The sequence below is a fragment of the Macaca mulatta genome, chromosome 1, assembly GCF_049350105.2.
Source record: "Macaca mulatta isolate MMU2019108-1 chromosome 1, T2T-MMU8v2.0, whole genome shotgun sequence".
Classification (NCBI taxonomy): Eukaryota; Metazoa; Chordata; class Mammalia; order Primates; family Cercopithecidae; genus Macaca; species Macaca mulatta.
In genome coordinates this window covers 31,914,209-31,931,291 of record NC_133406.1, presented here as the reverse complement: position 1 = coordinate 31,931,291, position 17,083 = coordinate 31,914,209, and the positions used below count along the sequence as shown (strand labels likewise).

General features: G+C 34.6%; 2 protein-coding genes across 6 annotated transcripts in view; both read right to left on the bottom strand.

Moving 5' to 3' along the window:
- The window catches only part of RABGAP1L (RAB GTPase activating protein 1 like), an 800,696-nt gene that overhangs the window by 521,999 nt on the left and 261,614 nt on the right, over positions 1–17,083 (bottom strand). The gene's annotated exons all lie outside the window — the stretch shown is intronic.
- Positions 801–3,869, bottom strand: GPR52 (G protein-coupled receptor 52). Its single transcript, XM_028850605.2, has one exon. It carries the CDS (start codon positions 3,732–3,734, stop codon positions 2,649–2,651), a length of 1,086 nt encoding a protein of 361 aa, XP_028706438.1. The 5' UTR covers positions 3,735–3,869; the 3' UTR covers positions 801–2,648.

Here is a 17,083-nt window from a genome sequence, read left to right as displayed (position 1 = left end):
AAAGTAATATTAAGAATTTCAGTTTGATTACAGACTAAACTGGTAAGTTTGAGCTTATCAGATTGCTGTTTTAATAAAAGAAACTTTTAAGATCAAAGAAAAAGATCACAAGACAAGAAAATAACTCAAGCAAAAGACTTATGATGAGAAAAAAAGAAATAAAACTCAGAGAAATATTGTAGGGAAAAGGTATAGACAGAGGTACAAAAATTTAAAGGCTTTTGAAATGAAAGCAGTGTAGCCTACTGGTGAAGTAGGCAGGCTTTGGCCCAGGCCTACTGGATGGGCGGGAACCTCTGCCATTGACTAGTTAACTGACGAATAATCATTTTTCTTTCTTTCCTTATCTTTGGAGTGGGAATAATAACTATTATCTCAAAAGGCTGTAGTGAGGATTAAATGTATAACACATGTAAAACTGAACAGTGAGCCTGGCACATAATAAGGATAAAATGCAGTAAGCATGGCCTCAGGCTTTCTGTACACAGAATCCACTGGGTCTTTTTTAACTATATTTATTCCTTAAAGAAATTAAGATACGATTACCAAATAATATGTATAATTTTGAAGATTTTATAGGTGATATCTGGAATGTTAGCAGTACTATATTTCCTTGAACTTTATGTTTTCCTTGAACTGGTCTGAATTTAAAAGGCACATTTAAACCAAGATGCCACTGGCAAACAGGGGACAAGAATAAATATAAACCCAAGCTACAGAAGAATAAAACAATTATTTTTTGATTCCCAAAAAAGTAAATTCTTGTCCTAAGTGTTTTATTAAACTGAGGCAAAGTCTGATTTTGATATATAGAATATTGTTTTATTCTTTATTTTAAATTTTTCTTACACGTTTAAAAATATACAGGGGTTCAGAACAACCTCAATAAAATGACAACATTTCTACTAAAAGACCTTTGAAGCCAAACCACCAGGGTGCAAACATGGTTGGCTTCTAATTTGAAGAGTCATAGGCACATTTTATTAAATGCATTTCATAAAACAAAGAAATCAAAAATGCTGAGAAGAAAAATACTCAGTAGTTTGATATAAATTTTAAAATATCTTTCAGGCAAGAAACTTATGGTAAAAAAGTTATATTTAGATGTTTTACTGCTCATACCTGCTTCACTAATTCCCCAAAATGCTACTTTGCTATATCTAAACCCCTGATAATTTATTACACAATCCCATGTAGCACGCAAAAAAATAAGTTAATCTCTGCATTTGAAAACAGATCATTACAAAAGAAAATACTGTCAGCTCTTACCTGTATTTGATAATTAAGTATATTATATTATCAGCAGCACTAAAAATGCAGCTTTGTCTAATATAAATATCTAAATAACAGTTACACAAAAGTATTTTTCTCTTAAAATAAGTTTTTATATATACTTTTTCCAATGTTGACAACTTAAACAACATTGATCTATATATTTTGCTAAGAAAACATTAGGCACAGATAACATAATTTACATTTTCTTTGCTGTAAAAAATATAATATGTGCAAACGCATATCACACAAATGACTGACTAGTGGACACAACAGTAAGCTATCGTAGACCTAACACAAAAAAGATTCATGTTTTATTTTATTTACTTATTTTTTAAAAGGGCATTCTAAGTACCCTTAAGAGTAATGCCTCACTGCTAGGTGAGTATCCTGCATTTGCATTAGAATTACTAGTGGGTTTCTTAAAGAAAAACAAAGCTTTACTATAGCAAAAAAAGACATCACTTTTAAGCAGATGAACTAATTTAAAAGGAACCAGATAAAAATGTTTCAAAAAGCCATTAAAAATATTTAATAAGCTACCAGATTGCTTTGCTGGAAGAAATACATTATTTAACATTATGGATGCTTTATACAGTAGATTCTTTCAATAGCTAAGACACTTCTAAAGTAAGGTAGCAATGGATGCAGATCAAGAAAAAGAGACAAAAAAAAAAAAAAAAAAAAAACAGGAGACTGTTAGGAAAAGGGGGAATAGCAAATGTCATTTCACCCAGAAGAAACAAAAATAGTGTTTCTATTTGTTTGTAGCAGAAAAATTGTGCTGCAGAGAAGATTCTAGAAACACAAGCAAAGGGGTTGTTTGGCAAGTAATAAAATGCAATGCTTACTGTGCATCCTCCATGAAGAGATCACTTATGGATTGTAGATTAGTGTGATTAAAGGTACACTTTGATGCAAAAATTATAATTTGCCACATATATAATATGTAGCATTTTTCTATAAAGGGTAATTTATGTAAGTAATAACTTCCACAAAGAGTGAGAGAAACAGACAAAGTGAGAAAGACAGAGGCATGGTACAGTCAGACAGAAAGACAGAAACGCCAAGCCAAGGAGCTTGCTCATGTCCTGCAGAAGATTTGAGATATTATTTTTCATCTCAGTGCTTAATTTTTCCTATTACTGCACACAAATACTCACATGCTGTAATTATTTCATGAGATAACCCTCTATACATCCTTCCCTTTAGTTTCTTCCATGAAAAAGAAAAAAAAAGAGAAACCTTTAGTCTCATACTTCATTTTATAGTCAACTATTCAAGTAAATATTTCTCTGATGGCAAATTTCCAGATGAATCTAGAATATGATCCAAAACCACTGTCAGATTACATTTGATTTACTATGTAGCTCTCTTCAAATGGAGCAAGAATTAGCCCGTTTCCTAGGTTTGGGGTCTTGTGCTTCCTGATCCTTGACACACATACAGGATGTGCACATTGTCTCAGACAGTCTTCGGAGGCCTAGCCGGAAAACGCTGTTGGAGAGGCTGTATATTACACAGTTACAAAAACTATTACTTATTGCAAGCCAGGTTGTTAAGAAGGACAGAGTTGGATTATCCAAGACCCGGGAGCTTTCTAGAAGAAAGTAAATTATATAGGGGAGCCACAGCATATAAAATACACTGGTTATCCTAAACAAAACCATGGCGTAGCGACGGTCAGGGCTGTGTCCAGTCTCTCTGGAAGAATCTACCTCATGGCTAGGGAATCGGGCTCTTCGGTCATTTATCTCTTTGGTGTGCTGACGGCAAATTTTGAAAATGTGGAAGTAAGTGAAGCAGACAACAAAGGCAGCAGGAGCATAAAGTAAACAAACAATAAAGCCAGTAAAATAGGCACTAGTGAGCCAAGAGGTGGCACACCATTCAAAAATGTCACCGTGGTAACCAGGTTTCCCCCAGCCAAAAAAGGAAGGCAAGAAAATTAGGCAGGAGTAGATCCAGATCAAAATAATGCAAATTCTCAGGCGACAAGGGGTGACCAGTTGATTGTAGGAAAGAGGCTTGGTTATTGCAAGATAACGATCCACACTGATGCAAGCAAGACATGCCATAGAAACACTTTTTAGAACTGAGATGATATATCCAAAAACCTGGCAAGTCAATGACTCGTGGACACCTGTGGAGTAGTGGAGAAGTGAGAGAGTAGGAACCAAGCAGCTAACTCCAACGAAAAGATCAGCATATGCCATCGTCTGAATGAAATAGCTGGTAGTATAATGATGTAACAGTGGAGCACAATGAAAGACAAAGATAACTGTTAGATTCCCAGCAATGATCAGAAATGTCAGCAACACAATAACCACTGTCTCGAAGATGCAGACATCCACCACACTGTAGTGGCCAAATCCAAGTGGGCAGGAGTGATGCTCGGACACATTCACAATGCCACTGCTCATGTTCAGGATCCTCCATTCAGTCCACCTGGATTCATTCATGGCTTGGAATGCAGACTTGGCCACTGCAAGCAGGTGCCCTGTCCAGCATCTGTTAAACACCGCACACGAGTGTTTCAGAACCTGCTTCAGTAGACAATGTCAGTGCTTCTGTCACAGCTGAGAGTCCCAGAGAGTGCTCAAGTCTCTTCATCAGCCTCAGTTCAGCAGTGACACACCTCAGCTTTCGGGCGGGGGGTGGGGGGGTGGGGGGTGGAGAGAAGGGAGAGAAGGGGGTAAGCTAGAAAGGAGGTGAAAAGAGGTCACTAATTAGTTTCCTTTGCCCTCAAAGAACTTTTTGCAGGCATAAGGTACTTCTAGAGAAAATAGACTTATTATCTTGCACTATGAAAAATTAAATCTGTAAAAAGAAAAAAAAATGAATTGCCAAAGGAAGAAAAGCTTCTGTGGGCTGTTCTCCAAGAGAGGCAGTTTCTTAGGGAGCAACTAGAAAGAATGAGAAAGGAAAACTCTTAAACCGTCTCAGGCTTCCTGCTTTATCTATGATGAAAAATGCATTTGTATTTTAGATTTTAAATAATTAAGACCTCAAATTTGGTTGAAAAGCTGAGAAAAAGTTCATTGTGGAAAAGAGTGTCTTTGGGCTTAGTTCAGGGATTGATGTTGGGGGGTCAAATTTATCATCTATTTCTCATTTTTCTAAAATCTAAGAAAAACAACTCTATCAAAGTTAATTTGAAGATTCATCTCTACATGGGCAGAACAGAGGTAACAGACTACAGATTGCCGTATAACTCTCATGAGAAAAAAGTATTTTCCAATAGAAAAGATAATATACAATGAATTAATGAATTAACACCTGGCAAAATATAATAAACTTCTGAAGTTTTAATTCTGCATGCATTTTTAAAGCATTTAGATGAAAGCAGTTTTAGTTCATTACAGTTACTGGTGGTACTAACAGCAATGTAACTTATACCTCTTCCTTTTCAAAATGAAATCATTTTTGATATTAATTTGGCATCTATAACTTAAAATAACATTTGTTATTTGATATACCACATTCCTTATAATGGAGCATGAAAATAAAATATGTAACTCACAGTTACTTTTCACCTTTGCAACTGTACACCCATATCTCACATATCTATATAAATGTAAAGTTAGACAATAATAAAACTTTTCAATACACTCTGAGCTTATTTGACCAGAAATGTTGCCATTATTTATTACTTAGGTATTTCTAATAGGCTTCATATTCTATTTTGCTATACCTTTTCTATTTTTGGTAGATGATTAACACATTAAATCATTACTTCAACTATATCTTCTGAAAGTGGAAAATTACCTTGTTTATTACATTTGCAGTTATGTAGCAGCCATATGTTAAAAAATGCCTCTTCTATTTCTGTATTCTATTTTGAGCAACTGCTCAATTAACACAGGGGCCATTAGGTAGGTTGCAAGTTAGTCTTATTTTAAAATACCTCTAAAGTATCAAGATGAGTTTAAATCCTAGAGTTTGAAATATTGCAAGGCTGGCAGGATAGAATCCATCCAAAATGCTTCCAAGGTCATTTTGATATCAGGTTAACATTTGCCAAAGTATTTTTTAAAAGTAAAGTCATTTCAGAGAGTCTCTTGTCATTCTTTGTTATCCTATCTTTTGAAGAAATAACATGCATTAGAAATAACGTTTCCTCCAGGAACAATGCAGCAGCTTAATAGAAAGCATTCTTCTGAAAGTTATTTTCTGGTGCACCACCAAGTCATTCAGGCAAGTCCTTCTTCTTTTATAATAGCCACAGGATATTTCTTCTTGTACATTCCTAGTTTCACTTATCACAAAATAGTTCTCTTGTTACAGGAATAAGGTAATGCTTCTCACCTACATTCACTCTTATCAGCTGCTAGGCTGGGCTGCTTGATTCAGAAGTCCGATTTACTGTGATGCAGTTACAAGGATGCTCTCAGTATATTCTTCACAATCTCTCAGCATCAATGCCTCCACCTGAGCCCAAGCCCTCCTCCTCCTCCTCCTCATCCTGGGCTGATGCAGAAAAACTCACCATCAGAAAGGTGACTCGGCCCTCCTGCCCCAATCAACAGCACAGCCAATGGCTACTGCAGCTGAAACTGTCACTAGGTAACAGTTGCCAGGCACATGCAGGCTTATAGACTTACTCGGCAAGCTCCGATCAAGACTGACAAAAGAAGACAATGGAACTGACCGATCTTTATAATATATTAAGGTATTTATGATCTTCTCAAGGTATTCTCCTTATAGCATTTGTAAAGATTATTTTGCATGGACAGGACAGAAAAAATAAACTGGCATACTCCTGTAAACCCTGTAAAGAAACTACCACAAGGTACTATGACACTAAAAAGTCAGCAGTAATCTAATGCTCATTGGCAGAAAAAACTTATTAATTATTAAAAATCTGCCAAGTCTTCATGAACTAAAGTGATTTGACTACTAATTTATCTCTAAAATATATAGCTATATTTTAATTAACAGAAATTATAAATCATTTACTAATCTCTCCAATCCCTACCACACCCACAAAAAATTGCTGAGTTTGATGTATTTAACTGTACAAACAAATCAACAGAACTAGCACTACTGTACCAAAATCTATTCAGAGAAATAATGAAGGTCAAATATGATCTCAACAGAGCACAGAAATTAGAATAAATAGAAACACTGCTTATCCACTTTTTATCCTAATATGAAAAAAAGGTCAAATGGTCAAAGAAATTTGTTCTAAGCGCTTGAGCTACACATACCTAAACTAGAACAATGCAAATTAAACTCAAATATTTGATGGACATTAAAAACATTTCTGATTATTTTGACTTACTACAGACAAACATTCACTATTTTAAACATACTTCTTATGGGATCAGCACTTTTCTTAAAAGTGACTTAGAACTAATTTACAAATTATTTCAGAATTAAAATACACCAGGAAAATCAAGATAAAAATGGAAGATAACTAACATTTGTTGAGTATTTTCTATATGTCAAGCATTGTGCTGTGTGCATTATATACTTCTCCTTTATAAAAATCTTAAAACTCTATGAAGCAGGTATCATCATTATCCTTTTCCAAACGAAGAAAGCAGATACTAGAGATAGTAAGTATAACTTGCCTATAATTACAGACTTGTGAAACTGGGACTGAAATAGGTTATTATTATTCTTAAGACTAAAAATTGCAAATCAAAACCACAATGAGATACCATCTCACATCAGTCAGAATGGTTATTAAAAAGTGAAAAAATTACAGATGTTTGCAAGGTGGTGGAAAAAAAGGAACACTTATATAATGCTGGTGGGAATGTAAATTAGTTCAGCCACTGTGAAATGCAGTTTGACGATTTCTCAAAAATTTAAAACAGAACTAGCATTCAACCCAGAGGAATAGAAATCATTCTACCAAAAAGATACATGCAGTCATGTGTTCAATGCAGCACTATTCACAATAGCAAACATGGATCAATCTAGATGCCTATCAACAATGGACTGAATAAAGAAAACATGGTACATATACACCATGAAGTACTACGCAGCCATAAAAAGAACAAAATCATGTCCTTTGCAGAAAGACAGATGCAGCTAGAGGCCATTATCCTAAGCAAATCAATGCAAAAACAGAAAACCAAATACTGCATTTTCTCACTTATAAGTGGGAGTTAAACACTGAGTACATATGGACACAAAGAGGGGAATAGTAGATGCTGGGCCTGACTCCACAGGAAAAGTGGAGGGTGAGAGGACTGAAAAACTACCTATTAGGTACTATGCTCACTATGCTCACTACCTAGGTGATGAAATCATTTGTATACCAAACCAGTGACACACAATTTACCCATGTAACAAACCTGTACGTGTACTCCCTGAACCATAAATAAGCAAAAATACAAGAATAAAACAAATAAAACCCCCACTCTCTTCTTTCTTCTGATGGTTGCTGGTCAGAAAATGTCTTAGAATAATTTCAAATTTTATAAAAATGATTTATATCATATCAAGTATCTTTTCTTACTGCAATGGAATAAAACTAAAAATCACAAGAGGAGCTTTGGAAACTGTGCAAATATATGGAAATTAAACAATATGCTCTTGAATGACCAATGGGTCAATGAAAAAATTAAGAGGAGAATTTTAAAAGTTCTTAAACAAATAAAAATGGAAACGCAGCATACCAATACCTATGAGATACAGCAAAAGCAATAACACAGAAACTTATAGAAATAAATGCCTAATCAAAGAAATAGAAAGACTTCAAATAAATAACCTAATGACACACCTCAAAAAACTATAAAAGCAAGAACAAACCAACCCAATATTAGTAGAATGAATAAAGAGCAGAGCAGAAGTAAATGAAATTGAGACCTAAAAAACATACAAAAGATCAACAAAACAAAAACTTGATTTTGGAAAGATAAACAAAATCAACAAACCCTTAGCTAGACTAAGCAAAAAAAGAAGACCCAAATAAATAAAATCAAAGATGAAAAAAAAGACATTACAATTGACTCCATGGAAATACAAAGGATCATTGGAGACTATTGTGAAAAATATATACGCCAACAAACTGGAAAACCTAGAAAAAATGGCAAAATTCCTGGACCCATACAATCTACCAAGATTGAACCATGAAGAAATAGAAAATCTGAACAGACCAATAATGAGTAAAGAGACTGAAGCAATAATAAAAAGTCTCCCATCAAAGACATGCCCAGAACTTGATGGCTTCACTGCTGAATTCTACCAAACACTTAAAGAAGAACTAATATCAACTCTACTCAAACTATTCTTAAAAAGTTAAGAGGAGAGAATACTTCCAAACTCATTCTATGAGGCCAGCATTATCTTGATACCAAAAGCATACATGGACACATACAACAAAGAAAATTATAGGAGACCAATATCCCTGAGGAACATAGATGCAAAAATCCTTAACAAAACACTAGCAAACCAAACAACGCATTAAAAAGATATGCCATGTTCATGGATTGGAAGAATTAATATTGTTAAAAGGACAATATCACCCAAAGCAACATACAGATTTAATGCAATCCCTTTCAAAATACCAAAGACATTCAAATAAATAGAGAAAAAAAAAAAAAAAACTAAAATTTGTATGGAACTACAAAAGACCCTGAATAGCTAAAGCAATCCTGAGAAAAAAGAACAAAGCTAGAGGCATCACTCTACCTGACTCCAAATATACTACAAAGATATAGTAACCAAAACAGCATGATATTAGCATAAAAACACATAGACCAATGGAACAGAACAGAGAACCCAGAAATAAATATACACATTTATAGTCAACCTAAATTCAGTAAAGGCACCAAGAAAATACACTGTTGAAAAGATAGTGTCTTCCATCAATGCTGCTGCAAAAACTAGATATTCATATGTAGAAAAAAATAAAACTAGACTCCTGTCTCTCACCATATACAAAAATCAAGTCAAAGTTGATTAAAAACTTAAAGGTAAGACCTGAAACTATGCAGCTAATACAAGAAAACACTGGGGAAATGCTTCAGGACACTGTTTTTGGCAAATGATTATTTGAGTAAGACCTCAAAAGCACAGGCAACAAAACAAAAATAGACAAACAGGATGATATTAAGCTAAAAAGCTTCTGCATAGAAAGAAAATAATCAACACAGTGAACAGGCAACCTATAAAATGGGAAAATATTAGCAAACTATCCACCTGACAAGGGATTAATAATGAGAAAAAAAGAATTAAAAAGTACGCAAAAGATAGGAATAGACATTTCTCACAGGAGGACAAACAAATTGCCAAGAGGTATATGAAAAATTACTCAATTTGCATCTGGCAAATGCAAATCAAAACTACAATGAGATATAGTCTCACCTAGTTAATATGGCTATTATCAAAAAGACAAAAAGTAACAAGCACTGGTGAGGATGCAGAGAAAACAGAACACTCATACACCATTGGGGGAATGTAAAACTAAAATTGCCATTATGGAAAACAATATGGAATTTCCTCAAAAATTTAAAAATAGAACTATCACATGATCCAGCAATCCCACTGCTGGGTATATATCCAAAAGAAAGGAAATCAGCAATATCAAATAGATATATGCGCTACCATGTTATTACAACACTATTCACAATAGCCAAGATACGGAATCAACCTAAGTGTCCATCAAGATATAAATAGGTGGGGGAAAAAAGCAATATGTATACATAATAAAATATTATTCAACTATAAAAAATAATGAAATCCTTACATTTGCAGCAACATTATTGGAACTGGAGGACATTATGTTCAGTGAAATAAACCAGGCACAGAAAGACAAACATTGAATACTCTCACTCATATGTGTGAGTTTAAAAAGTTGATTTTATCAAAGTAGTGAGTAATATGATAGTTGCCAGAGGCTGAGAAGGGTAGGGAAGAAGGAATGAAAAGAGGTTGGCTAATGGTTACAAAAATGCAGTCAAATAGAAGGAATAAGTTCTAGTGCTTCTAGTGAGGAGATTATAGTTAACAATTTACTGTATATTTCAAAATAGCTGAAGAGAAGTTAGAATGTTACCAACACCGTAAGTCATAAATGTTTGAGATGATAGATGTCCCAATTTCCCTGATTTGATCATTACACATTGTATGCATGTATCAAAATATCACATGTACCCCATATATAACTATTATGTATAATTAATTGTAAAAATTATTTCTACTCCCTGATTCTAAAATAAAAGTTGGAAAAAAATTATTTCTAAAGAGTAGAAGGCCCTATTCTTTCCTCCATGTTGAATTGCCTTTCAGAGAAAACTATGTTACCGTCAAAATCTTTGGAGGTTTAGGTGAATATAGAATGGTAAGTGTATTTCTCATTACCAGAAATGAGATGTAAGACACATTAGAATAACAATTTTCACATGAATACTATGTTTAAGGATGAAAAGGCAATATTTAAATTTTATACAAAAGGCTAGAAAGTCCTATTTTATAGGGAAATATTTTGACTTTTAGAGATGAAAGTATTAAAATCAAATTCAGATCTAATATTCTCTAGTACAAGAAAAATAAATATTTAAAATAAAATTATATTTGATAAATATTCATGAATATAGATAGGTCTCACATTCCTTGTAAAGAAAAGTTAAATGCTAAGATTCACTACCAAACCATTGAAAAAGTATAGCCATTACACATATTTGAAACAGTTTTGAATCATAATATTTCTAAAATTAGGAAAATGGCAAAAAATACCATTCAGAAAATTTCACATACTAAATCCCTTTAGTTTGTTTCCAAAAAATAATCACTGGTAACTATTTGAATCTAGAAATACTGTAAATAATCCATAACTGCACATGCTTCTAAAGGGAGATGAAAACATGAGATAAAGTTTCAGAAGCAGTGTCTTTGACCCACTAGTCTCCCTCTTTCTTTCCACCAGCTTAAAAAAAAAAAAAAGAAAAAAGCTTCAGCAGCTCAAATAAAGTAGTTTTTTCTTTTTAGCAACTGACTGTACTAGCTCCTTGTTTTTTTGTTTGTTTTTGTTTTTGTTTTTGTTTTTTTGAGACACAGTTTCAATCTTGTTGCCCAGGTAGGAGTTCAATGGCATGATCTCGGCTCACTGCAACCTCTGCCTCCCAGGTTAAGCAATTCTCCTGCTTCAGCCTCCCAAGTAGCTGGGATTATAGGAATGCACCACCACGACTGGCTAATTTTGTATTTTAGTAGAGACGGGGTTTCACCATGCTGGTCAGGCTGGTCTCGAACTCCTGACCTCAAGTAATCCACCCGCCTTGGCCTCCCAAAGTGCTGGGATTACAGACGTGAGACACTGCGCCCAGCTGACTGTACTAGCTTCCTTACTTTTCTTCCTTCCCATACTTTTTTCCAATCAGATTATAGTATGAACACATTTATAACATGAAGTTTTACTGACAAAAGAGTACTAATATATATTTACACAGTTTCCTATATAAAGCATTCTTTGTTTTTAAATTAGGCATAATTCTCTTCATTTTCAGGGTCATTAGGTATCTTATTATTGCCATTTTTTTCCACAATCATCAACTGCCTCCTTCTGCTTTCAACTGATGAATGCTAATCAGAAAATATCTAGGAGGAATCATTATACAGAATTACTTGTAACAGCCCAAACTGTGTAGCTTTATTACATGATACTTCACAGGCATTTGATTTTTTATTTATACATTAGATATGTTTTATTCTTTTATATTTATCAATATTTCATTATTAAAACATCCAGTCAATTCAAACTACTCCTCAAAAGAACTTAAGTAGCAAAGCATGAAAGGACCATTAGTCGTCAATGGCAAATAGGATAAATAATAGGCAATGTCTATCAAAGAGAACTATACAAGCAATATAGTATCAAAGAAAGTAAACAAATAGAGGCCGGTCAAGGTAGCTCACACCTGTAATCCCAGAACTCTGGAAGGCCAAGGTGGGCTGATCAACTTGAGGTCAGGAGTTCAAGACCAGTCTGGCCAATATGGTGAAGCCCTGTCTCTACTAAAAATACAAAAAATTAGCCAGGCATGGTGGTGCATGCCTGTAATCCCAGCTACTCAGGAGGCTGAGGCATAAGAATTGCTTACAGTGAGCAGAGATAGCACCATTGTGCACTCCAGCCTGAGCAACAGGGTAGTTTTGAGACTGTCTCAAAAAAAAAAAGAAAGAAAAAAAAGTAAACAAATAGAGACTAAAGTAAACCTGTCGTCCTTTAATAAATTTAAAAACGTACCAAAAGGCATATGCGTTCAAAATTTACCTATTTCCTCTACTACTTCTCCTACCTGGTAACTTTTCTCGATCTTCCCTATCATTACCCTAGCAAACCAGCATCATCTTGTGCTTAGACACCTGTAGGGTCTTCCAGTGTGGCCTTTTTGAGTTGTTTGTAGTCTCTCTTCAATTCATTACTCACAAAAGAGACAAAGTATTTTTTTCCACAATGCAAACCAGATTACATTACTTCTGTTTTAAAACACTTCACTGGTTTTATATTGCCCTTATGCTAAGATCCTAACAGGTGCTATAAAAACTGGTCTCCATGCATTCACCCAGTCTCATTTCTCTTTTATGTTGTTTAGGATTAACTAAACTACCTCTACCTCCCCACCAACTCATATCCCTCACCCAATAGTCACAAATATACTTGCTATGTTCCCTACGGTCTCAGGATATTTATAACTGCTGCTTACTAGGCCATCACACTTCTTTTTATTTAATTCAGATGCAATCTTTAGGTCTCAGTTTTAATAACACTTCCTCTGGGAAATCTTCTTGAGTTCCCACAGGGAACCAGACCAGATTCTACACTTATTATGGTTTATAATTATTTACTTCATTCAGCTTTGTCTTCTTGACTAGACTGCAAGTCTCATGAGGGGAGCAACATCTGCTTTGTTTGATGTTGCATCTCAAGTGCCTACACTGTGGTGCTAGACACAGAATAGGTGTTGAACAAATAAGTATTTAACATAATTTTAATATAAGGCACATAAAATAGCTAAAAGAGTCTATCAAAGGACTGAAAAACACTAACATCCAGTCTATGTGAAGCTCAGAATCCACAAACTTCACAAGAAAAAGCTAGAAAATGTATTTCCCAATTGTGGGAGGGGGGAATTAACCTCCTAATATATTCAAATGAAGGGCAGTATTAGTCATCTATAAATCTCCCTACACTAAACTAAATATGAGTATTTCACTAGCGCTTTGAAAAGTCCTATCTAGCAAGAAAATGATTAATTACTTATCATCTTAACAATGCCAAATGCTGCAAAATACAGGATCAATGCACTTTAAATGTACTATCAAATGTAGTATTAAAGCAACTTGGTCTAAGTGCCAAGAATCAAATAAACCTCTGAAGTGATACATATCACAATCTACTGATTTAGTTACCTCTCAAGGGCAGAAAACAATTTCATGTTGTCAATTTCATTTCATTATGAGACAAATTATTAGCAACTAAGAATATTTAAGAATAAGTTAATTTAGTGGCAAAAGAAAGAAAACCTCCTCAACCTGACAAAGACACTTTATGGGAAAACCTACATCTAGCATAATATTTAATGGTGAAATATTTAATGGTGAAATATTAAATGCTTTTTTCCCAAGACTGGGAAAAAGGGAAGGATATCTGCTCTTACACATCTATACACATTGTACTAGAGGTCCCAGCCAGTATAACAATCGAGGAAAAAAAAAAAAAAAAAGCCATACAAGAAAAGGAAGATATAATTGTGCACATAAGAAATACTAAAATGTCTTTCCAAGAGCCCACTAGAATTAATGAGTAAATTTTGTCGGAACACAGGTCAATATATAAAAATCACTGCATTTCAATATACTTGCAAGAAACAGTAGGAAACAAAATTTAAAAACAATAAATCATTTAAAATAGCCTTGAAAAACAGAAAGGAGGTGAAAATGTAAAAAACCTCTACTCTGAAAACTATAAAATGTCATTTGAGAAAAATTAAAAGGTCCTATATAAATGGAGATATATATATGCACTATCTTTTTTTTTTTTTTTTTTTTTTTTTTTTGACAGTCTTGTTGTGTCTCCCAGGCTGGAGAGCAGTGGCGTGATCTTGGCTCACTGCAAACTCCGCCTCCTGGGTTCAAGCGATTCTCCTGCCTCAGACTCCCGAGTAGCTGGGACTACAGGTGGCCACCACCATGCCCGGCTAATTTTTGTATTTTTAGTAGAGATGGGGTTTCACCATGTTGACCAGGCTGGTCTCGAACTCCTGAACTCAAAAGTGATCCACCTGCCTCGGCCTCCCAAAATGCTGGGATTACAGGCGTGAGCCACTGCACCCGGCCTACTATCTTTATGGAATGGAAGAATCAATACTGTTAAGAACGTCAATTTTTCTCAAATTGATCTTTAGATTCATGGCTATTGCAATTAAAATCCAGGCAGTTTTTTGTAGAACTGACAAGCTACTAATTCTAAAACCTATATGTAAACATAAAGGATCTAGGATAGCTAAAACAATCTCGGGAAAGAGAAAAAAAAAAACAGAAAACAAAAAACAAAGTTGAAAGACGGGCACAATCTGATTTCAAGACATATTATAAAGCCTTAAGAGTTAAGATCTTGCATAAAGGATATACAAAATGATCAGTGAGAAGAAGAAAGTCTAAAAATAAACCCACACTTATATGGTCAACTGAATTTCAATTAAAAATTCTAAGACAAATCAAGGAAAAAGGAAAATTTTCTCAGTAAATGGTACTAGAAAAATTTGAATAATCTCCTGGGGAAAAATTAACTTAGACCAAGTCCTCACAATATATAGAAAAATTTAAGTGAGATGGATCATAGATCTAAACAAAAAAAAATTGAAACTGCAAACATATAGCTTCTAAAGGAAAACATTCTAGAAGAAGAATATCTTCATAACTTAAGAATAGACAAAGATGAACAGGTGTAGTGGTTCACACTTACAATCCTAACACTTTGGGAGGCCTAACCAGGAGGATCACTTGAGCCCAGGAGTTCAAGACAAGCCTGGGCAACATAGCAAAACCTTGTTCATACCAAAAACAAAATTTAGCTGGGTGTGGTGGTGCACAACTGTAGTCTCAGCTACCTGCAAGCTGAGGCAGGAGGACTGCTTCAGTCCAGAGTTCTAAGCTACAATGAGCTATGATCATGCCAACACACTCCAGCCTAGGTGACACAGCAAGACTGTGTCTCTTAAAAAATAGACAAAGACTTATTAGGATACTGGAAGCAATAACTATAAAAAAAGTTTAATACATTATACTTAAAATAAATGTTCTGCTTAGCAAAAGACATCATTAAGCAAATCAGCAAGCCAAAGACAGTATTAGCAAAACATATAACTAACAAAGTACTTGCATCCAAAATACATAACTGACACCTACAATTTGTTAATATGAATACAAATAATCCGATGAAAAATGGTGAAAAAACTGGAAGACACTTCACAAAAGAAGATATACAAATAACCATTAAGAAAATGAAAAAGTGCTCAGCATCCACAGTCATCAGGAAAAGGCAAAGTAGATGAGATACCAATATACACCCACAATGAGATACCAATATATACCCACTAGAATGGCTAAAACTAAAAGACTGACAGAACAATGTTGGTAGGGATATAGAACAACTGAAACCATACACTGTTGGTCGTAGTGTAAAATGGCTCAACTTTGAAAACTTTGACAAACAGTTTGGAATTTTCTTATGACATTTAAAAAAACTACCCTCTCTCTCCCATCAATTCCATCCAATAGAAAGGAAAACACATTGTCCACCAAAGACTTGCATAAAAATGTTCATAGCAGTATGTATAAAAATGAAATAGCCAAAACCAGAAACAGCCCACACACATCCATCAACAGGGGAATGAATAAACAAACCGTGATATTTCCATACAATGAAATATAGCAATGAAAAGGAACAAAACTAAAGACACACATAACGTGGATGAATCTTAAAACTAAAGGAAAGAAGCCATACATTGAAGAATACACATTGCATGATTTTATATGAGGTTCTGAAATGAGAAACACTAATTTTTGCTGAAAGAAATCAGAACCCTAGTTGCCTCAGCAGGGTGTGTGTGTGTGTGTGTGTGTGTGTGTGTGTGTGTGTGTGTATGCATGCACTCATGTGCACACATGTACCAGTCAAGACCGGCAAGAGGTATGAGGGAACTTTCAGGAATGAGGGAAGCATTCTGTATCTTGATACATGTGGTTACACACATGCATGCATGTCAAAGCTCATTAAAATGTAATATTTAAGACCTGTGTAAAGTGATAGCTGAAAAGCCTGAAAAGGCTGTGATGGCATTTGCATGTAATCAAGTGTTCAACTTCTGTGTAAAGCCACGAAATGAGAGCCCTAAATAATTTGAGTGAATTTTGAGGCATTGCCAGGAAATTATATAGTATAATGATATTTAAAAAGAAACATACCAGAATCCTTTGTAGCAATGTGCCATAAAGAAGGAGAGCTACTAAAATGTCTAAAAGAACAGATACTGGTGGATGGAGTAAGTATATCCAGCCTGTGCGTACTTTCACACTCAATCAGCATATCTGACTCATGGCTCAGTGTTTGTACTCAAGACACAACAGCCCAGCTGCAAGTGAGACACTGAGAAAAGACATATTAAATGCCAGTTATACAACACTTTGAGACTGCCCTAGCTAGCTGAGATCTAAGACAATGGGCTAAGTAAGCAAAACCTTTGAGAGGTTCCATTATGTTTCATCAATCATAAAGAAAAATGGAGAAAAAAATACCAATTTACATATATATTTACCACCTTCTTAGTGGGAGAAAGTCTCAAACACAAAA